The 22410-nt window shown below is 51.7% G+C and overlaps 1 protein-coding gene across 1 annotated transcript in view; it reads right to left on the bottom strand.

The window, feature by feature from the left end:
• The window catches only part of LOC101079865 (probable E3 ubiquitin-protein ligase HECTD4), a 34257-nt gene that overhangs the window by 2527 nt on the left and 9320 nt on the right, over nucleotides 1-22410 (bottom strand). The window contains 81 exon segments of the mRNA XM_029829707.1: nucleotides 448-578; nucleotides 581-642; nucleotides 712-878; nucleotides 952-1083; nucleotides 1085-1120; nucleotides 1122-1175; nucleotides 1288-1347; nucleotides 1349-1366; nucleotides 1368-1396; nucleotides 1614-1638; nucleotides 1640-1735; nucleotides 1738-1772; nucleotides 1922-2041; nucleotides 2128-2221; nucleotides 2223-2315; nucleotides 2317-2346; nucleotides 2349-2369; nucleotides 2372-2477; nucleotides 2561-2574; nucleotides 2576-2685; nucleotides 2882-2963; nucleotides 2965-3015; nucleotides 3075-3179; nucleotides 3181-3201; nucleotides 3276-3499; nucleotides 3733-3940; nucleotides 4009-4437; nucleotides 4440-5362; nucleotides 5454-5633; nucleotides 5720-5925; nucleotides 5998-6128; nucleotides 6209-6414; nucleotides 6515-6696; nucleotides 6761-6921; nucleotides 7795-7931; nucleotides 8010-8147; nucleotides 8775-8822; nucleotides 8825-8900; nucleotides 8988-9124; nucleotides 9249-9486; nucleotides 9645-9808; nucleotides 9987-10066; nucleotides 10155-10303; nucleotides 10379-10540; nucleotides 10747-10850; nucleotides 10920-11035; nucleotides 11133-11172; nucleotides 11175-11307; nucleotides 11382-11546; nucleotides 11644-11664; nucleotides 11666-11722; nucleotides 11724-11817; nucleotides 11950-12126; nucleotides 12240-12340; nucleotides 12342-12412; nucleotides 12483-12552; nucleotides 12554-12586; nucleotides 12656-12686; nucleotides 12688-12775; nucleotides 12778-12831; nucleotides 12834-12842; nucleotides 12924-12957; nucleotides 12959-13042; nucleotides 13045-13204; nucleotides 13287-13440; nucleotides 13668-13852; nucleotides 13925-14071; nucleotides 14158-14324; nucleotides 14413-14557; nucleotides 14637-14772; nucleotides 14854-15026; nucleotides 15103-15191; nucleotides 15270-15374; nucleotides 19004-19196; nucleotides 19401-19646; nucleotides 19735-19898; nucleotides 20492-20596; nucleotides 20676-20795; nucleotides 20875-21073; nucleotides 22028-22131; nucleotides 22217-22370. Coding sequence (XP_029685567.1) covers nucleotides 448-578; nucleotides 581-642; nucleotides 712-878; nucleotides 952-1083; nucleotides 1085-1120; nucleotides 1122-1175; nucleotides 1288-1347; nucleotides 1349-1366; nucleotides 1368-1396; nucleotides 1614-1638; nucleotides 1640-1735; nucleotides 1738-1772; nucleotides 1922-2041; nucleotides 2128-2221; nucleotides 2223-2315; nucleotides 2317-2346; nucleotides 2349-2369; nucleotides 2372-2477; nucleotides 2561-2574; nucleotides 2576-2685; nucleotides 2882-2963; nucleotides 2965-3015; nucleotides 3075-3179; nucleotides 3181-3201; nucleotides 3276-3499; nucleotides 3733-3940; nucleotides 4009-4437; nucleotides 4440-5362; nucleotides 5454-5633; nucleotides 5720-5925; nucleotides 5998-6128; nucleotides 6209-6414; nucleotides 6515-6696; nucleotides 6761-6921; nucleotides 7795-7931; nucleotides 8010-8147; nucleotides 8775-8822; nucleotides 8825-8900; nucleotides 8988-9124; nucleotides 9249-9486; nucleotides 9645-9808; nucleotides 9987-10066; nucleotides 10155-10303; nucleotides 10379-10540; nucleotides 10747-10850; nucleotides 10920-11035; nucleotides 11133-11172; nucleotides 11175-11307; nucleotides 11382-11546; nucleotides 11644-11664; nucleotides 11666-11722; nucleotides 11724-11817; nucleotides 11950-12126; nucleotides 12240-12340; nucleotides 12342-12412; nucleotides 12483-12552; nucleotides 12554-12586; nucleotides 12656-12686; nucleotides 12688-12775; nucleotides 12778-12831; nucleotides 12834-12842; nucleotides 12924-12957; nucleotides 12959-13042; nucleotides 13045-13204; nucleotides 13287-13440; nucleotides 13668-13852; nucleotides 13925-14071; nucleotides 14158-14324; nucleotides 14413-14557; nucleotides 14637-14772; nucleotides 14854-15026; nucleotides 15103-15191; nucleotides 15270-15374; nucleotides 19004-19196; nucleotides 19401-19646; nucleotides 19735-19898; nucleotides 20492-20596; nucleotides 20676-20795; nucleotides 20875-21073; nucleotides 22028-22131; nucleotides 22217-22370 — 10099 coding nt within the window.

Genomic DNA, 22410 nt, shown 5'->3' with positions numbered 1-22410 from the left:
GAGAGGAGAGGAGAGGAGAGGAGAGGAGAGGAGAGGAGAGGAGAGGGACAGGAGAGGAGAGGAGAGGAGAGGAGAGGAGAGGAGAGGAGAGGAGAGGAGAGGAGAGGAGAGAGAGGACGAGGAGAGGGACAGGGGAGGAGAGGAGAGGAGAGGAGAGGAGAGGAGGGGAGAGAGGAGAGGAGAGGAGAGGAGAGGAGAGGAGAGGGACAGGAGAGGAGAGGGAAGAGAGGAGAGGGACAGGAGAGGAGAGGAGAGGAGAGAGAGGAGAGAGAGGAGAGGAGAGAGAGGAGAGGAGAGGAGAGGAGAGGGAGAGGACAACGTAGCGCCTGGATGCAGCATGGTAGCTACACACCAGTACTAGCAATCATGTGACCCTGCTGGTTGTGGTAATAACTGCTGGTATTAGCAGCTTCGACACTTGTGTATATAAAGAGGAGCAGTCGTGACCTTGAGGAACTCCAGGTTGATGTGAGGCAGACCGCAGGTGCGCAGCTCCATCTCCAGAGGGGTGAGCATGGTGAGCAGCTGCAGCGGGATGATGGAGCTGAGCCCAGCGCGCACGGCTGTCATGCACTCGGGTTCTGCAGCTCCCTCAGGCGGAGGCTGCGCACGGCGCGCGCGTACACGTCCTTGTTCTCCCAGCTGAAGGAGGCAAAGGCGTTAAAGTGGGACGCGTGGCCTCCTCCCACAGACAACAGAGGCGCTCCTCACCTGACGGCCAGGCTGCGGCCCCCCCGGCACAGCTCCACTTCCTCCCCCGTCATGGTGATGTAGGTGAAGGTGCAGCAGGGCCGGCCGGGGGAGTCGGGGCTCTCCCCAGAGTAGTGCTGGGAGCAGATCTCTGCACAGAGGGCCTCCAGCTCCGCATCGTCAGTCACCTGCAGCGTTGAGAAGAGAACTGGAGTCGGGCTCCGCCGGTGGGACGGTGCTGTGCGGGACGAACCCACTCACGTTCTCGAACTTCTTCACATAATTGTAGGTGAGCACGTCGGCTTCCTGCAGGTCCTGCTCCGGGTCGAGCGGGTCGCCCACCAGGCCCTTCCAGAAGGAGCCCAGGAGGTCCAGAGGGAGAGGCACGTCCGCCCCGGATGCCGATGCCCAGGAGCTGCCCGAAGAAGTGGGAGCAGCTGCTCCTCTGCGTAGCTGATGGGGCAGGGCGTCAGGATGTTACTTCCCTGGAGGAGGCGAGACACAACGCTGCTCAGGGCGGGAGACGGTGCCGCTCAGCCTCGAGCGCCTCGCAGCACGGGGCCTTGGCGGGGGCCCGCCGCCGTTCCCTCCTCTTACCTTGTTGCGGTTGGCCGCGGGCGCTGGGGCAGGGGCAGCAAGCAGGGAGAGGGCGGAGCTCTTGCAGCTCCTTACACACACTGCCACAGGAAGTGCCTGAAGGAGCCGCCTGGCAACAGACAAGTCAGACAGGTTCCAGGGAGACGGAGCTTTAATCCGGGTTCAAGGCCGCATGGGCGGGTATTAAACAGAAAACTGCTGCGGCCCGGTCATGTGACCATCACGGCCCTCAGCACTGAGTGTAACGCCACATTTACACACACAGGACCACAGGTGTTTCATTTAAACCATCCCCTAATCTGCTGAATAGATCTTTAGGTTCCTACTGGTGCCGTGGACCTCCTCCCCGGTTGAAACGGATGTTGAAAGCGTAGGTGGGGTCCCCCCCGCTGGCCAGTTTGACACACAGCTGTGACGAAGGCACGCAGGCCAGCTGGCGAGCAGCCTGGCCGAGAAATAGGAGTTCTCTGAAGATCTGATCTCACCTGGAGACAAAAATGGAAACATTTAAACCAGCCATGCAGGAAGTCCGATACGGGCGGACTGAGAGGGATCAAAACGCATCGAGATCAAAGGAATGTGGCACATTCCAGAAGCTTTGGTTCTGGAGCAAAGCAGTCAAAGGGCGGCATACCTCCCACGATCTCAAGCGGGTCCAGCGTTATCTCCGGGGCGGCGTGGTCGGCGGTGCGCTGTACCGTGGCGTTCAGCACTCGGTTCATCACGTGACTTTGGTGTCGTAGAAGATTGAAACCTGTGGACCAGAAACAGGCTACCTCTAAAGGGTGCCAAGGTCTCAGGAGGCCGCCGCTCGGACACGTGCGGTCCGCTGACGCTCACCTTTGGCCTCGCACAACAGCGCCGCGATGCTGTTGCGATACGTCTGCGTCTGCCTCAGCTCCACCAGGGGCAGGAAGAAGTTTTCCAGGGTTGTTGTTGAGGGACTGCAGGAGAGCGAAGCGCAGGCGCAGGCTCTCCACCGGCTCGTTGAGCAGACAGGCCACGCGCGGGTCGGCGACGTCGCCAGGGCTCGAGGTAGACCTCGTGCGGATGCAGCATGGCCTGGCGGGGGTGATGGCCAAGGGTGGCGGACAGACGTGTTGATGTACTGGACCAGGGCGACGTCCATCTCCAGGCTCTCCACTTGCGGACAGGCCCTTTGGGCGTGACGCGTGTCTATACAGGTGCACCTGCGCGGCGTCACGGTCAGTGATCAGGTGTCTGACACAGGCGTCTGATACTCTGAGATATCCAGTCAAAGCGGGAGGCTCACCGGTCAAAATGGAGGGTCGTAGCCGCACGCCAGTATCGCCCTCCACACGCTGCGGATTGTCCTGCTTAGCACGGTCAACGGCAAACTTATGAAGCCCTCCAGGGTCAGAAATTTCTCTTCCGGGACTAAAAGAGACCGAAATATGCCAGACGGGGAGACTAAAAGGTTACAAGGTTCCTCACGACACACAAAAGAGAACACAAGTTCTAATATTTAGTCTAGAAGGGTTGGTGACAACACTCCAAATAGGACTCAAAATAACACTCAAAAACATCTCTACCAACGAGTCTCCAGATGTCGGAGCATCTGGTGATGACCAACCTTCAGCTTTCTTCGGAGGAGACTTCTCCAGATCCTTCTCATCAGACCTGGGCTTCTCGGGAGACTTGGACTTCAGGACAGGCCTTCTTCTCGCTCAGCGCCGTCCTGGAAGCAGCACATTTCTTCAGGGTTGTCTAAAGGCGGAGCTTTAGCCCTTCTATGGATGACGTACCTGACGCTGTTCAGCACAGACTTTTCCTTGGTTCGGTGGTTTGCTGATGGGCCTCTTGGTGCTCATAACTTTACCTTGGTGCTGTTCCTTCCCGGCCTTGCTGTATTTGTTCTTATTAGGCTTGGGAGGCACCATATTTCCTGAGAATCTGAAGCAAACAACAGAGGTCGTTCAACATGGCTGACAGATTCCCCAGGAAATGGCGCCACAGCCTCCGTTTACCTGGGTCAGCTGGTCCTCCAGGACTTTCTTCGGGGGTCTGACACTAGTGAAGAATGTGTGCAGCAGATTTCCAGGGGTCTGCGCATTAATCTGCTCCTTGCTGAGGTAAATTTCAGACACTTTGACGGGCTTGGCAGGCGTGAGACTCAGCATCTGCTCCGAATGCACGCAGCTCTTGAAGATATCTGAGAGGACGTCACTCACGACTGGAGCGATCTTGTCACCTAAAGCAGAAAAAAGTGTGATTCTACGCCACAAGCAGTTCCTGAGTGTCACTGATGTGTCTCTTTTCCTATCACCGCGTCTCACTGGAGCCTATTTTAATGTCTGTTTAACGGTCTTATCTCCACTGTTGCAGGCTGTAAATGGCGGCCAAAGTTAATGTTTATTTCAATAAAGAGTGGAGCGCGTCCTCGAGCTCTTTGGCAACCACTGTAAATATTATCTAACCACCAACCTCTGAGGGACTTGTCCAGGAAGTAGTCTTCTAGAGCGGAGCTGCCCTGCGTGTCGAACAGGCTCTGATTGACCGTGGACGCGGTGAGGATCTCCTCACTGCTCAGCTCCATCAACTCATCCTCTCCGTCCAGGCTGGACAGGCCGATCAGGTCGCTGCTGTTAAAAAGACTCGCGCGGATCTTCTCCACTTTTGCACGAGAACGAACCTAAAAGTTTTAAAGCCAGGTGAGCGTTTGTTTTCTTTCTAAAACGGGTCAAAACGGAGCGATCCTACCTCGATGACAGCGTAGCCCTTGATGGGCCGTGACACGGCTGCGGTGCTCTCCAGCGAAGTGACCGTGTGCATGGAGCCGCCGTCCGACACCGAGGGCGTTTCGGCGCCCTCTAAAGGCTCCCCCAGGCTGCCCAGGCTCCCCAGGCTGCCTGTGCTACACAGGGAGGCATCCAGACTCTCCTGGCTGGAAACAGTCTGCGGGTCCTGCTGTGGGCAAGGAACAAGCAAAGCCACATCGGGGTTAAACGTAGTTGCTAGCAGCTCCTGGTGAACATACGGTGCGGGACGCTGATGTTTGAAGCTAGAAGCTGAGGAGCTCACACTCAAAGCTGGCGTGGCACTGCTGGAGCTGTCGGGACTCTCTGGGCCTTCGTTGTTGAGGAACGGAGGCTCGGCTTCGGGGAGCGCTTTTCCATCCTGAGTGCTACAAACTCCGGGCCCGTTTTGGCCTTTTTGGGGTCGTCTTCCTGCACGGGGATGAAGATTTCATCCTTGAAGAGCCCTCCGTGTGCGTTGCATGCCCTGCGGATGGCGTTGCGGACGACAGCCTCCTCCAGGTGTGTGGGGATGCCCGAGAGCACCAGCAGACGACTGTGGGCGGTGGCCCCCACCAGCGCCTGGCAGGCATCCGTCACCGCGTCACACGTCACGCTTAAACCTTGCGGGTCCTTATTGGCGAGGTGGCGCAGGATCATGAGGAGAGTGAGGCAGCGGTGGAACCACAGTATGTCCTCGGGTTTGCCCCCCGCCATGTTCAGCAGGGCGCTGTCGCTCTCCGATACCACCTGGGCGCCGCCGCCGCCCCGTTTCCCCGACACGGCCGCAGCGACGGCGGCGACCGCTCGCTCGCGTTTCATCTTGACCTTCTTGCGTTTGGACAGAAGGCTCGGGCTCTGGGGGGTCTGCCCCGGAGATGACGAGGAGGAGGACGAAGAGTCGCTCAGTGTCGGGGCGCTGGTGGAAGAAAGAGCCCCCGCTGGGGAGGGGCCGACATTGAGTGGAAGCGTCACCTCGGCGACGGCCAAACACACCTCCATCAGAGCGTGGAAGTAAGTGGAGAACCGGCTCTGCTCGGCCCCCAGAGCCAGCGCAACGCTCCCCCCTGAGGATCCTCCTGCTCCAGCCCCCCCAGCGGTCCATCCCTGCGTCTCTTGGTCATAGAGCTTCCGCACTTCTGTCTGCAGGGCCATGAGCACGGCGAGGCAGGGGTTGAGCAGCAAGGCGATGGAGCTGGACAGCCCAGAGGGGCACTTTTGCTGCTCCAGGTGGTGAATCTTCCGCAGAAGCTCAGCCAGCAGGTGGAAAATAAGCTCCTTGATGGATGGGGCGAGGTCAGTTGTCCAGAGTAAACCACCTAAGAACAACAACAACATTCCTTTACTATTAGTAAGGGAGCAGCTGCTGCTCCAGACAGATCGGAGTGTTCGGAGTGCTGTGGAACCCACCCAGCAGCTCCACCACCTGCAGCAGGACAGACGGAGGCACCGTGTCCGGCTCGTCTTCGGAGCGCTCGCTGCTCTCGTCAAGCTTCCACGTTAGCAACTGTTCGGCAAAAGCAATGGCCAAAGGGAACTCCAGCGGCAGAGAGTGAAGCACCAGCACCGCGCCAGGAAGCGGAGACACCCCTGCAACCAAGACAAGTTCCTTCCCTTTTATCTGGGCACGGACTTGAGTTTTAAACATGCTCCACTTCTCTAAAAAGGGCGCATACCTAGTTTGATGTGCACTTTATCAGTGGGTATGATCACGGAGGGATATTGGTTTGTGGTGGGAGGGGGGGTAAGGCCGGTGTTGGTCGGGGAGGCATCCAATGGATAGCACACCGCTTCCATCAGATTCAACTGTCCGTTCCTGCGCACTTTGTGACCCAGGCCGTACACCATGACCCGAGCCCAGGGGGCCTTATAGAGGCTGGAGCTACAGGAGGTGGACAAAAGAGGCATTTTAAAGGTTTCCGTCACCAATGCGCGAATGCTTCTGTGAACTCACTCCTTGCGGCAGCCGAGCTGGCTCTCCTTACACGACACGATCACAAACGCGGCCCCCGGGAAGCTGACGTCCATGCTGACCTTCGACTCGGTCACGGGGAACTCTTCGGATGTAAACTGATCCGGCGCATTCTGTCAAAGGCAAATTCGGAGGGATTAAACGTGGCGAAGCAGGGAGAGCAGGGAGAGGCCGACCCGACGGTTAAAGGCACCTGCAGGAAGCAGCAGACTTGCTTGGTGAGCTCCAGCAGGCTCTCCTCCCCCTGATGCAAGGCACGAGTGATGGCCACCGTCAGCCACTCCTGGATGGGCTGAGCATTGCCCTGGTAGAAGAGCTCAGAGGGGGAGCAGCTCTGGCCTTGTAGGTTGTGTAGCAGAGACTGACCCAGTAGAATGGAGCTAGAACTAATAGTTCCATCTGAGGGGGGCGGAGGGGCGGGGGAGCATCACAGCAGTCAGCACACAAGTATCGGCTACACAATAAATCAGAAATAAGCTACAAGAACATGAATACTGACCGGGCAGGGGTGGAGCCAGCAGCTGATTGGACAAGAGCTGCAGGTGCTCCAAGGTGATGTCCCGGATAGCAGGTATGTGGAACAGACGAGTGAAGGTATGTGGATTCTTGGGGGCGAAGATGTTGAGCAAGGCCATGCGGCAGTACAGCCGAGCAAGAGCGCTCTCGCAACGAAGTAACTCCCTGCGTTGAGATCATTGAGATTTGAACCCATGCTGCAAATGTACCAAATGTGCTCATAGGTCACCTGTGAATCTGGATGTTGGTGCTGTCCAAGGACACCAAGCCATTAGCGGCAGTACGCCGGGAGCCAGCGGGCGGGCGCTCCAGCATTTCAATAGGGTACCAGTACCTCACCAACAGGCCCTCGCTGCGCAGGTAGGTCTCAACCTGCACCAGCTCGTTCACCTGTGCAGACACGCCAGAGACGTGCAAAGACTTTTAAACAGGGTTATGTTGTTGGGAAACGTGAACAGTCACTCCTGTAAAAGACTGCCGCCACCTTCATGGAGCAACTCTGGATCCAACCTCTGAGTAGAAGCCTCCCGTTCTTTCGGGGGCGGCTTTCTAGCATAGTTAGCGTGTCCCTTGTGGCAAAGAGCCAGCTGATATTATTTTCTTTAAGAACTGCTGCAGTCTTAGGAAGCACTTTCCCTTCCTTAGGGCTGCTCATCTGTACACAAGGGCTGAAGGGTCAACCAGTAAAGTGGAGCAATACGCCGCTCCTCAAAGGTCAATGTACAGTGTGTAGAGCGCGCCATCTAGTGGAAGATCATGATGATTGCAGGGGGATTAAACTATCAAGGTTTATTAATATCGTCTCTTCAAGATCGGTATGCCAGATTAAAAGGTTTAACCTGTTAACCAGCCCCCTCATCCCCATTCACTTGGGCACCGGTTCTAACTTCCTCTGTACTCTGATCCAGTGGTGGAGCCTTTGGTCTTCTCCCACTCCATGGTGTGGTTGTCCTGGTTATGATGATTCTGAGCACTTCGTCTTTCCCTGATCCCGTCTTTGGCTCATTTTCCTTTACATAGTGTGTATTTTTCTGTGTGTTTAGAGAAGCTCCTGTACCAACATGCATGTTTGGTTGCAAGAGAGATGGGATATCTCCTAGATGACGCTGCATTTATTTTTGGTTCTGTTGGGTCTTTGTGTTTATGGAGGACAAGGACAATAAGAGAAGCTCCAACCCAACCAGAAACACATGACTGGAAACACAACGTAGCAGCTCACCATGAGAACTGCTCCCATTCTGCATTTCCCTGTGTGGTACTTACAGAATCCACATCCAGCACTACACCGTGCAGGCCGAAGGTCTTCAACATGCCACGGATGGCAAACTTGGGCAAGGCCGTTCCTCCTGTCGTAGTGTTGGTATTGTTGCTCTCCGGACAGCGTATGACCACAGTCAAACCTGAGTCAAACCACAGTTAGTCCCACAGGTAAGGCCGAACGAGCTGAAGCTGCACATGGAGAAGCAGCTTAACGGCACCTTTGCGGACTTTGTCGGTGGTGAACTTATTGGCCTCATCCTTGATATCCTCGATGGTAGGGAGGTAGAGGTCCCGGGGGATTCCTCCATTCTCTTCATAAAGGAACTCCACTGTCTGTCTTGCAATGTCAACCATGCCTGTAGGTCAGTCAACACACCAGTGTCAGAGCTGCCAAACACAACACTAAATATACCAATATCAATACTAACAACGTATAGTTCATTAGAATTCCAATTGAGCTCAGTAATATATATCCTGATTTGACCCGTGAGTGCACGTGCTTATGTTTTAAAGACGTTTTAACTCTTTGTATCCACTTAAAGGTGTGGTTGTGCATTAGAAATGTACAACATATTGAAAACCCTAGTGGCATCAGTGGATGTTGCTCTCAGCATCAGTCTGATGAGCTAAACAGCCGACGGAAATGACGAATCAGCGCCCTCATCGCAGCTTTTTCATGTTTGTGCACGTGACAGCCAGCAGAGGAGTTTTGGTGATGTTAAAAAGCCGACGAGGAGAAAACTCAGGTGCCGTTTATCTTAGCCAGTACTGAAATTAGCCTAGCTACCCTGTGAACAGGTGAGCTGGGGGCACCCAGAGAGCAGATACAGGACTTGGCTGGACCGCCTTTAGCTTCGTTTATGGACACATCCGCTGTAACGGTGCTGCCATAAGCGTCTACAGTGTCACAGAACCATCCAGGCTGTGTGTATGAGTGCATCCCTTTTATGTATGTGACTGGAGGAGATTCATCAACTCCTCACCGAGCTGCAGAGCTCCTTTAATCTGGTCCAGGCCAGATTTCCTCTCGGCTCATTGCGAAAGCGCCTACGGATGGTAGGGAACACTTTGGTCTCCCAAGCCTTTACTAGCAAGGCGTAGTGGTCCTCCTAAACAGCCAAACACATGCCAACATATAGGTGAAAGTTGGATTAATATCACGAGATTAGCATGTAAAATGTGGAGCTCCCACTCACTCTGGGGACATCGTCGTCATCCTCATCATCACTTTCATCATCGGCGATACTAGGAGGATGCGGGTTAGGCCCGGTGGTGACCAGGTTGTCATAGCTCAGCTCAACTTTGTAATGGCACGAGAGGTCACTGTTGTATTCTGCATCGTTGAGAGAGAAAAAGATACGACTTTAATGGTCAATGGGTCAGCCGTCCTCTTTCACGCTTTAGAATGTTTCCAGACCATGTGCAGAATACGCTTGATAAGCGAGCGTTGCACCTACGTTGTTGGGTGACGGCGACGGCAGCAATCCGACAGGGTGGCCCGTGAGACCCAGAGTCTGAAGTCACACTTGCACCTGCGTCGTTGTCGCTGTCTGAAGCCATAGCAAAGGGCAGCGCTTCAAAGTTGGCGCTAATTTCTTCTGCCAAATCCACGCACAGGTCGGCGGCGTTCCTGTGGGCTTGACCTTCTGCGTAGGCAAAAGGCCGACCACCAAAGTTGGCTCGGATCTTTGAGTTCTACAAAGGCGAGAAGCAAAAGCAATCGTTTAAAACTGAAACTAATCAAGTCTTTAATATATATGGTCAAAGTAGTAGAGCAGGGGTGTCCAAACTACGGCCCGCGGGCCAACTGTGGCCCTTCGTCCATTTTTAATTGGCCCGCAAGACAAACCCACCTTTTTTTGGATGTGCACCAGAGGCCACATGCCTCCAGCTACGTCCTCCAAAATGGGGAGGAGCCTCTGGCCACCATAGGTGAAGTAGACCCTGCCTTTGGGAGCCTGACCAGGGGGGGGCGGGGTGCACTCAGACCGCTCCCACCCTATACCAGCCACATCGCCTGGTTTGGGCAACATGACATAGTTTTAATAATGGCTGCATCTTAAGAGACCCTTCAATCAAACAAACATTCCAATCTTCAAGACACAAGATGTACCTTTCATTGAAAGGGCACGCAAACACAAAGACAAATCCAGCCAGAAACTCTACTTGAGAAGATTCGGGAGAAAAAGTCTTACCAGGAAGTAAAGCCACGTCCAGTCGGACGCTCTTCCACTGCAGGAGGCTGGAGCCGTTGTAATGCACTGCCCGACCGTTACTGAGGGACAGACGGAGGGATGGCAGTCAGCTCTCAGAGCAGGGACAGGCCAGTGGGGGGGGAGTCAATACAAAAGGAGTCGGCATACTTATGAAACAAACAAGTGCCCACGGGGTTGGTCCATGCTCCATCCCTCTTCTCCGCCTCAGTGGCAAAGCCAAAGGACACAATTGGACCGCTGTCCTCTTCAGAGTCTCCATAGGAGACAATTTCTATCTCCCAGTAAAAGGATGGCGCCTGCATGGGCGGACACAAAGGAATGGCAGCCTCTCTCCACTTCAATGACCACTATGAAAATCTCAATATTCCCACCTGAATTGGTATAGGACTAGTAGCATAGATGAACGTGCCTCTGGGCAGCCCTCCTCCAGCACTCGGATCAGCCAGAAAGGTAACAGAGGTGAGACGGGACGAGAACATGCAGGCGCGGACCGGAGGGAACACTCGTGAAGGACACCAGGTGATCTCTTTGGGCTGAAGGGACAATCCAAGTTCAGTAAGCATCCAGTCACGGCTCACAGTGCATTTCAAGACTCCATTACAGTCTATTCAGAGTAGCAGCAAGCTAGTTTTAGCGATCTGTAGTTAGTATAATATCAGTTAGCCCCCAGAAAAACCCTCTCAGTCATCATGGACTTGGTTTTTTGAGCAGCAGAAACACCGAAACTGTCAACTGAAACCTGGCATCTGTCCGTCTGCAGCGGTGGAGGGGGCGGCCGGGCGCAGTCCCGATACAGCATTCTCAGCCGTTCACACTGAGCCTCGACGATGCCGAGCCGTTCCCCTGGAAAAAACAACAGCAGTGGGAATGCGTTACAGACCAATCTGACTGAAGGCTGGTGAGCATCCTCACCAGGGCTGCACTCCTGTGCCACCAGGTTGAGGACTTCGACCGCAGCGGGACACTGCTGGATGAACTCCTCGCAGAAAGAGCTGTCCTCCAGAAGCTGAGCCATCACCAGACACGCTCTGAGAACAACAGCAAAAATGTGGGATCCGTCCCATCTGGGAACAACCAAACGGGTCTCTATAATGGAGTTCCACCAGGCTCCAAACCTTGAAATACTAACTGCTTCTGATTTCAGCCAGCAGGCGCACTGCAGCCACACCGGGCTGGAGCCGTCTCCCGTGGCTGGTATTAAGAGGGTGTGAATGGAGAGGCTGCCCTCCTGTGGCAGGAGCATAGACTGCACCGCTTGCACCACTTTCTCTGTGATCGACAGCTTATAGAGGGGGAGCGCCTGTCGGACGGGGACAACAGTGAGATTCAAAGGGATTATTGGCTGATCAGCGACTGCAGCCCACTCCAACTTACCTCGGATCTGGGCGTGCTCAAGCGTGATATCGGCACCGTCAAGATGTCTGAAGCTTTGCAAGATTTCCTGTATTCACAAGAGGGAACTTGACTGTTGCGATGCCCTCCTGCTCGTTTGATGGACATGACTATGCCCATGCTGCCCAGGACTCCTTTACCCACCACCTGCAGGGTAAAAACACCAACAGATACGCCAAGAATGAAAGATTTCAAAAGCTCACATTGAAGGAAATTGACACGCTGAATGTGACGGCACACAAACCTGGACTTCAGAGCCGATTTTTGATAGTTTCTTTGAAGCCACCGAGGGCGCAGAGTGCGGCAACAGCTTGTCGGCCAATAGTTCTGTAACTTAGCAAGCTTCCTGCCGCTGCTGCTGCCGTTCTCCAGGATGCTCTCAGCATACTTCCCAATCTGGGGGTATGAACCATCAGGGCTCGGGAGAGAACCCTGGTGCCAATCACCACAAAGACAGCAATAAAGCAGCATGAAACTAGCAAAAGCACAACATCATTACTAGACCATTTTCTTACTGGGTTTATTTCAAAACGAGGTCAAACATGAGAACTGTGAGAGAGCGTCTATGATACTAACTTTTTCAGCAGTGCTGGTCCAGATCTGCGCAGTGTTGGACTCTGGAGCCGTCAGCAGGCTATGCAACAGAGCTATCACCTCTGCTGCCATGCTGTTGGCAACATGGCCACTGATGAAGGGCCTGATGGGGTCTGACCTGTTCGTATGTACAAATGACATACATTAATAATACAATGCAAGAACGCTATATTAGCGATCTAATGGAGAGCTGTGTAGGCAGCACTTCTCTCCGGTGGTCTTGGGCTCCCCTGGCCAGCTCAGACGTTCCTGTCTCTGCACACAGCGGTCTGAGCCGTTTTCTTCTTGTCTCCAGTGGTGAGGCCTCCGGCAGCTTCCTGAGCTAGAGCCTCCACAGGTGGACCCACCACTCACTATCAGACCCGACTGAGGCCCACTTGTTAGCTTCCTCAATGCAGCAGAAGATTCTCTGTGATCACCTCACAACTACCGCTCTGGCGAGATGTGAGATCCGTGAACGTCAGGAGGAAGGAAGGCAGCCTTACAGGCGTTCGGCTGAGCCAGCACTTTTACCCTTTGTCATGTCTCTGTCCATCTTCACCACTTTTTCCATGTTTGCCTCCAGTGCCGAGACGAAACGGACGTCCTCTGAACTGCTGCAAGTGAAACCCAACAGGTTAAATCTCCTCTGGTGAAGTAAGAACAGATGTTTTTCTGGGCACGTACCTGAGGAGGGGCTGTAAAACCTCAGAGAGACTGGTCCTCTCTCTTGTGTATAAATATGGATAATTTACCATCAACTGCCTCTCCCTCCTCCCCAACATCATCCGGCTTCAGGGCTCCTTAGAAGTGGCACAAGACAGACTCGTGTCTTGCTCCGAAGAGCTGGGGGAGAGTAAGTCTGGCATCCTGAAAAAGAGGAAGAATGTACTTTAATGACCGCGCATCTTACGTCACATCGGAACGTCGAGGGTTTTGTAGGAGACCGACCTGGTACCACATAGTCGGCCAGCTTGGCTAGCAGCCAGCGCAGCAATACGTGACGCAGGGTCATTTGCGTCTTGTTGTTCAGTGTCGAGCGTGTTGATGGAGTAGCTCCACGAGGGCCAGAGCGACATTCCCCGCAGTCCTCAACGCTCATGAGAGGCAGGGCGGCTCGGCACAGCTGCAGGATGATGAGCACCAGCTTTGGAGAAGGCTCTGGTCCAGAAGCAGAGAAGAAGCTTGGACACACAAGCTGCTGGCTCAGGATAGCTTTGCCAATGTGGCTCCTAGAATGGAAAGATGACACGCGCGACGGGATCACGATGCCGTCCGGGGTGAATGCGTAGAATAAATCAAATAAGGTTTCACCTGGAGAGGTCGTGAGCAGACTGAGAACATCCTGTAGAGGCGTCGTTACCAGCTGCCTGATTCCCGCAGCATTCTGTAGCTCTGGCCAGGTGGTTGGTCAAGAGGCTGGACACCTGTCGCGCCAGACCGGAGTGCACTGCGTCCCTAGACCCACCTGCAACAGAAACAAAGCAGACGTCCCACCTGAGGTGTCCTCACAACTGTAGCACCCAGCAATTCAGCGTTAATTAACAGATAATCGCTTATCAAATTCATGGCAAACATAAGAACACAGGGCTGATGGGACAGAACCTGGGCACTAGCAGCAACATTCATACAGATTTTAGCTCCCAAGCGTGAAGACTCCCTACACTTTGGGCAGGATCTGTTCGGACAACATACCTTCCACCTTCTCCCATTCGATGCAGCGGTTAGCCAGGACCTGGAACGCGGCCCAAGCCATGGTGGCGACCTTCTGCTTCTTTGTCTGCTTCTCGCTGGAAGAGTTTTCCCTCTGACCGCTTAAACTGCACAAGCTGTCCAGCAGCTGGACGAGGCCACTGCGAACGAGACACTGCTCCTCGCTCCTATCAGGACACAAAATCAAAGTGAAGGTGAGGAACAGGATCAGAGTCATGAATAACGCTGACTTTTCTCACCTGGTGTAGGGGATTGTGCAAAGCAGCCCAATGCTGTTGGCACAAGCGATAGGGTAGCGAGCACATAGCGACACCACAGAGGTCATCGTCTCCCCGAAGGCGTCCTGCACCTGCTCGACCATCCCGCCACAGGTCAACTCCTCGATCCTGCACGGATGGCGCCGTAACACAGCCATTCAGAGACGCACGCGATCGTGTGAATGGTTCAAGGATTAAAACCCATCTTCGCCTACCTCGGGCCCCCTTGCAACACCATAGTTACGGGTCCCACCAGATGGGTGACGCCTCCCACTCTGACAGCGGCAGTGAGCAATTCCCTCATATGAACGAGCGCCTGTTTCCGCGTGCTGCCGCGTCGCCATCGGGTCTGAGCGGCGGACAGGAAACTGCTGCTGGAAACCTGCAGGACAGTCACCAGTTTTTCTCCGTCACCTCAGAATTCAAGTCCACATGTTGACACGTAAGAAGTAACGCGGTAGATTATGTACAGCCTGATCGGGAGTGGTTCCAATAAAGGCGAAGAGCTGTCCCAGCAGGACGCTGTACGTTGGTTTGTCACGACTGTCCTCGATGGCCAAAGACTGCAGCAGGGTGAAGGAGCTGCTGCGGTGGCTCGAAGGGTGGTGTCGCCTTCTGCAAGTGTCACAGCAAATACAGAAATGTCAATTCACGACCCCTTCTAGTCACCCGCTCGTGTGAACAACTCAAAAACCTCTGGGGAGCATGGGTAAACTCCACATCCTGGTTAGCAATCATCTCCAGGTCAGAGGGTGCAGACATGCTGCGCAGGAAGACGGGCTGCTTCACCATGGGGTTGACAGACTTGGCATCCGATACAGATTTAGACGCTAAAGAGACGGAAGATTGGCAGGAATGAAAGCTGCTATCCGTGTGGGACCGCACAAGCTGGAGGGAGCCACACACTTTACCTGGACCTGGAGTGCCAGCAGGTGTGTTGGTCAAGCTCCTGCACTGTGAAGCGATGGTAACGTGGAGCAACAGCTCAGAGCGATTCATCAGACTCTTCATCAGGGCCTTGGTCTTGGCCAGAGAGGGGCCGCTTCTCAGGTGACCGGTGTTTACATCTTGAAAGAACTTCTCCCTGATGGTTCCACAAACCAAGTCTTACTAAGCTGAGAGAACGCAGTTCAGAAGTGGGAGGACTTAGAAGCACTTGCCTCAATGAAAGGACGACATTTTCCAAATCCCTAAAGTCCAGCGGCACCTCCTTTAAAGAGCAGAGCAGCTCCAGCTCCTTTATCTTGTTCTACAAAACACACAAACCAAAATCAAGCATTTATTGATGAGATGATAATAGATGAGCTCCTATCGTGAAAGCACCTACCTCAAAAAAATGGTAGTCGTGAAAGAAAGGTGTGTTGTTCTCCAGCTTGCCCTGATGGGCCTCGTCCACCTCATTCTGCCACTTCTGCTCCAGTTCTGCAACACTCTGGCGGTCAGAGTGGAAACACACTCAGTAACACTCTACCATACTGTCATTACTGTGGAAACACACTCAGTAACACTCTACCATACTGTCATTACTGTGGAAACACACTCAGTAGCGCTCTACCATACTGTCATTACTGTGGAAACACACTCAGTAACGCTCTACCATACTGTCATTACTGTGGAAACACACTCAGTAACACTCTACCATACTGTCATTACTGTGGAAACACACTCAGTAACGCTCTACCATACTGTCATTACTGTGGAAACACACTCAGTAACACTCTACCATACTGTCATTACTGTGGAAACACACTCAGTAAGCGCTCTACCATACTGTCATTACTGTGGAAACACACTCAGTAGCGCTCTACCATACTGTCATTACTGTGGAAACACACTCAGTAGCGCTCTACCATACTGTCATTACTGTGGAAACACACTCAGTAACGCTCTACCATACTGTCATTACTGTGGAAACACACTCAGTAACACTCTACCATACTGTCATTACTGTGGAAACACACTCAGTAACACTCTACCATACTGTCATTACTGTGGAAACACACTCAGTACGCTCTACCATACTGTCATTACTGTGGAAACACACTCAGTACGCTCTACCATACTGTCATTACTGTGGAAACACACTCAGTAGCGCTCTACCATACTGTCATTACTGTGGAAACACACTCAGTAACGCTCTACCATACTGTCATTACTGTGGAAACACACTCAGTAACGCTCTACCATACTGTCATTACTGTGGAAACACACTCAGTAACGCTCTACCATACTGTCATTACTGTGGAAACACACTCAGTAACGCTCTACCATACTGTCATTACTGTGGAAACACACTCAGTAACACTCTACCATACTGTCATTACTGTGGAAACACACTCAGTAACGCTCTACCATACTGTCATTACTGTGGAAACACACTCAGTAACGCTCTACCATACTGTCATTACTGTGGAAACACACTCAGTAGCGCTCTACCATACTGTCATTACTGTGGAAACACACTCAGTAACACTCTACCATACTGTCATTACTGTGGAAACACACTCAGTAACGCTCTACCATACTGTCATTACTGTGGAAACACACTCAGTAACGCTCTACCATACTGTCATTACTGTGGAAACACACTCAGTACCGCTCTACCATACTGTCATTACTGTGGAAACACACTCAGTAGCGCTCTACCATACTGTCATTACTGTGGAAACACACTCAGTAGCGCTCTACCATACTGTCATTACTGTGGAAACACACTCAGTAACGCTCTACCATACTGTCATTACTGTGGAAACACACTCAGTACTCTACCATACTGTCATTACTGTGGAAACACACTCAGTAACGCTCTACCATACTGTCATTACTGTGGAAACACACTCAGTAACGCTCTACCATACTGTCATTACTGTGGAAACACACTCAGTAGCGCTCTACCATACTGTCATTACTGTGGAAACACACTCAGTAGCGCTCTACCATACTGTCATTACTGTGGAAACACACTCAGTAACGCTCTACCATACTGTCATTACTGTGGAAACACACTCAGTAACGCTCTACCATACTGTCATTACTGTGGAAACACACTAGTAACGCTCTACCATACTGTCATTACTGTGGAAACACACTCAGTAACGCTCTACCATACTGTCATTACTGTGGAAACACACTCAGTAACGCTCTACCATACTGTCATTACTGTGGAAACACACTCAGTAACACTCTACCATACTGTCATTACTGTGGAAACACACTCAGTAACGCTCTACCATACTGTCATTACTGTGGAAACACACTCAGTAACGCTCTACCATACTGTCATTACTGTGGAAACACACTCAGTAGCTCTACCATACTGTCATTACTGTGGAAACACACTCAGTAGCACTCTACCATACTGTCATTACTGTGGAAACACACTCAGTAACACTCTACCATACTGTCATTACTGTGGAAACACACTCAGTAACACGCTCTACCATACTGTCATTACTGTGGAAACACACTCAGTAGCGCTCTACCATACTGTCATTACTGTGGAAACACACTCAGTAACGCTCTACCATACTGTCATTACTGTGGAAACACACTCAGTAGTAACGCTCTACCATACTGTCATTACTGTGGAAACACACCAGTACGCTCTACCATACTGTCATTACTGTGGAAACACACTCAGTAACGCTCTACCATACTGTCATTACTGTGGAAACACACTCAGTAACGCTCTACCATACTGTCATTACTGTGGAAACACACTCAGTAACGCTCTACCATACTGTCATTACTGTGGAAACACACTCAGTAACGCTCTACCATACTGTCATTACTGTGGAAACACACTCAGTAACACTCTACCATACTGTCATTACTGTGGAAACACACTCAGTAACACTCTACCATACTGTCATTACTGTGGAAACACACTCAGTAACACTCTACCATACTGTCATTACTGTGGAAACACACTCAGTAACACTCTACCATACTGTCATTACTGTGGAAACACACTCAGTAACGCTCTACCATACTGTCATTACTGTGGAAACACACTCAGTAACGCTCTACCATACTGTCATTAGCTGTGGAAACACACTCAGTAACGCTCTACCATACTGTCATTACTGTGGAAACACACTCAACACTCTACCATACTGTCATTACTGTGGAAACACACTCAGTAACACTCTACCATACTGTCATTACTGTGGAAACACACTCAGTAACGCTCTACCATACTGTCATTACTGTGGAAACACACTCAGTAACGCTCTACCATACTGTCACTACTGTGGAAACACACTCAGTAACACTCTACCATACTGTCATTACTGTGGAAACACACTCAGTAACGCTCTACCATACTGTCATTACTGTGGAAACACACTCAGTAACGCTCTACCATACTGTCATTACTGTGGAAACACACTCAGTAACACTCTACCATACTGTCATTACTGTGGAAACACACTCAGTAACGCTCTACCATACTGTCATTACTGTGGAAACACACTCAGTAACGCTCTACCATACTGTCATTACTGTGGAAACCACTCAGTAGCGCTCTACCATACTGTCATTACTGTGGAAACACACTCAGTAACGCTCTACCATACTGTCATTACTGTGGAAACACACTCAGTAACACTCTACCATACTGTCATTACTGTGGAAACACACTCAGTAACACTCTACCATACTGTCATTACTGTGGAAACACACTCAGTAGCGCTCTACCATACTGTCACTACTGTGGAAACACACTCAGTAGCGCTCTACCATACTGTCATTATTGTCCTGTCAGCCTCGCCAACGTTTACCTGCAATCTCACTCATGCCAAGAAGACTTTTAACATATAACGTCCTCATCAGCCATCACGCTCCTGTCCACCATCTGTCCCGTGTGGTGAGTTCAAAACCTCCTTTTGATGAATTTGTCTTAATTTACATTATAGATATGAAATCTATTTCAACTCTCTTTTTAAAAAACAACCCTTCACACTTCTGTAGCCAGGAAACATGTATCTGTTGGGCTACTTCACACATAACTTCCCTCGAGTGCATCTGAAGACTGTGTGATTCAGCAATACAGCAGCTCACCTGTAGCTGGCGCTCCATAGCATTGATCTTCTTAAAGGTCTCGGCCATGATCTTGCAGAGCAAGTCATACTCCTCCGTGTGATCCTCTCGGTACTGATAGTTGACGAGGGATTGGAGGGCGTCCATCAGGCTTAGATGTTTAATGACACACGACACGATGACCTCCTCCATCACATCGGGCCTGATCACCTCCCTGACAGAAAAAGCAATTGAGGAGGAGTTACTTTCTGAATGGAAACAGAACTTTCCCTTTGAAATTTCAACAAAACTAGACGTGTTTTCGATATTCACATTAGAACAGAACTGAAAAAAAAAATCTTTAAATATCGTGTGGAATTATTTCCCCGCTTGGCACGATTCTGGCAACACTGGTGACGGGACGGCGTGTCCTGCTTACTTGATGCTTGGACGGAACTGCGGTCGAGCTCTCCCAGACACCTCTCTCAGCCTACCCATGATGCCCGGAGGCAAGCGGATGCGGGGCAAGTCAAAATAGGAGCCTGGCATAATTCCCGGGGGTGGGATCAGCATATCGGCAGGGTAGGTGAACTCCTGGTCCTCTTCAATGGTGAGTGGCAGAGGCGATGGACTGGGCGTCAGGGCTGGAGAGATGGCCCCATTTGCTTCTACCTGCCACTGACATCTAAAAAAAACATATATATACATATATATCAGCTTCAGAAACTGCAGTACCGTGGGATGTGAGTAAAGGATGTTTTTAGCAGCAATACCGCTGTAGCAGCTTGGAGCAGAGCAGATCGTGACAGGCCTCCTCCTCTTTTGTCACCTCTGGGCCGTTATACAAAATCCGGAGCATTGAACAGGCCAGCACCGACAGCCCGAGTGCAAGGTCGGCCAGAAAGGGAAGACCTCCAGAAACATCCTCCGAGGACTCCTGAAAAGCACCATCACAAAAGGGTCACATCACGCATTCATCCGCCTCTCCTGTCTGCATCAAAGCCTGAACTCTCGGCTGTCCGACTGAGCTGCCCTGAGTGAAGCTCCTGCATAAGGATGGGACATGAATCACCATGGCAACAGGTGGAAACATGCCTCCAGCCTCCTACTTCTCTCCAGTGGAGTTGAAACTATCCATGGCCGCAGATGCAGAACGTGAAAAAGACTCAGATGTTTAAAAAAGAAGGGTCCATGAGCAGGAATGGCAGGAAAATGTGAGAGATAATTCATCATCTACCAAAGAAATGTCTCCAGCAGTCAGGAGGAGTGACTGTGGTTCACCTGTCTGGCTCAGGAGACAGAGGCACCAGTCAGGGAGCAGGTATCTCCACCAGGTATCTCCAGAGGCTGATAAAGCTTGTATTAATCATTATTTTGGTTTTCATGAACTGGGATGGGCTGTAGGCTAATATTTAAAGATTCCCCTAACAGTAATTTAATCAAAAAAAACCAACAAAAACCAAACCGTACTGTTTTACTGATTGATTATTCTAAGCAACAAATACAGAGACATTGGCTTCAGAAGCTTACCTGAGCTCTAACAGTGCAGGAGAAGCCCCACATGGCTTTATCGGGGGTGTTGTGCTCACGACCACTCCTCATCTCAAAGGAAAAAGTCACAGTGTCTCCTTCAACCTACAGCAGGATGCAGAAGGAACATTAGTTTCTGGAATGACCCGTGTGTGGTTATTGTGTTAGCGAGGCTTGCTTTTACCTTGACCAAGTCTTTAGGCCAGCCCGTCCCTAAAACGCTGCGGCTGCCATATCCCAGAGTGTTCCCTCCGTACTCCGTCACTTTACGGCTGTTGGTGTTGGGGCCGGCATAAATAACCAGCTGAGATATCAGAGAGGAGCTTTAGTGACCCAGTAAGGACGGAGGACGTACGTACGACACAAGCGTTGGCCGAACATACCTTGTCGTAATCGTACTGGGAGGAGCAGCGAGAGTCAAAGCGCAGGTAGAGACAGCGAGCGCCTGGAATGTGGACCGTCTCCTTGAATTTGTAATTGTCTCTCACAGGGTGAACTGTCTCCACCGTCTTCCCAGCAGCCCACGGGGCGGGAATCTTCAGTCCTGTCAGGAAACCCGGCTCTTCGCATTCATCAAGGACTCTGACATCAAATAAACAAAGGGTTGGTTGTTTTTCCCCCCAGGAAACTTTTCATTATCTTTTCATCAGTGTCCAACTCCAGACATGAAAGTTTCTCCTGAGTACTAAAGGTTTCCGCTATGGAGTCGAGTCGGATATCGCCATTAACAATGCAAGTAGCTGAAATGATTAGATCCCAAACGAGGGGCACCGGATCCTTGTTTTGTGTCGCGATGTCTCCCTTGATGCAAAGAAGACAACAGAGAGTGAAAGTGGAAAGAAGGGGAGGGGTGAGAAACAGAGAGAGCCAGAGAGAGAGAGCCAGAGACACAGAGAGAGAGAGAGAGAGCCAGAGAGAGAGACAGAGACAGAGACAGAGAGAGAGAGCCAGAGAGAGAGAGCCAGAGCCAGAGACAGAGAGAGAGAGCCAGAGCCAGAGACAGAGAGAGAGCCAGAGAGAGACAGACAGAGAGAGAGAGAGAGAGAGCCAGAGACACAGAGAGAGAGAGAGAGAGCCAGAGACAGAGAGAGAGAGACAGAGAGAGACAGACAGAGAGAGAGAGAGAGAGAGCCAGAGACACAGAGAGAGAGAGACACAGAGACACAGAGAGAGAGAGAGAGAGACACAGAGAGACAGAGAGAGAGAGACAGAGACAGAGAGAGAGCCAGAGACACAGAGAGAGAGAGAGAGAGCCAGAGCCAGAGACAGAGAGCCAGAGAGAGACAGACAGAGAGAGAGAGAGAGAGAGCCAGAGACACAGAGAGAGAGAGAGACACAGAGACACAGAGAGAGAGAGAGAGACACAGAGAGACAGAGAGAGAGACAGAGACAGAGAGAGAGCCAGAGACACAGAGAGAGAGAGAGAGACACAGAGAGACAGAGAGAGAGACAGAGACAGAGAGAGAGAGCCAGAGACACAGAGAGACACAGAGAGAGAGAGAGAGAGAGTTGATTATTTTGCTTTAGAAAACGTACTTGTCTTCAGCAGAACGGGGCTTTGCCCCCTGAACCAGAGAGCCACTCATCAGTTGTGGTTCATCGGTGAAAAGGGGAGACTGCGTCTTCAACAACAGGGCCGTCTGTGACACCAACAAAGAAGAACGTTGAGAAGGACGTTGGCTTTTATTTCCAAATCTGATCAAAAGCACCGCGGCGGATCCCGACCTGGCTGGTGTAGAGGACCAGCTGCACCAGCTGAGGCATTAAGGCATCAGCAAGCGTGAGCGTCTGCAGGTTGGGGTGCATCAAAGTGGTGAGCAACACCGGCAGCAGGTGCCCAAGCATGGTGGCCTTGGTTACCTGCTCCAAGCCTCTCAGCCTGAACAATGACAGAACAAACACAGTAGAAACAGCACAGA

The sequence above is a fragment of the Takifugu rubripes genome, chromosome 21 (genome assembly GCF_901000725.2).
Source record: "Takifugu rubripes chromosome 21, fTakRub1.2, whole genome shotgun sequence".
Classification (NCBI taxonomy): Eukaryota; Metazoa; Chordata; class Actinopteri; order Tetraodontiformes; family Tetraodontidae; genus Takifugu; species Takifugu rubripes.
Note: the sequence above shows the minus strand (reverse complement) of the source record. Positions and strands in the feature narration are given on the sequence as shown.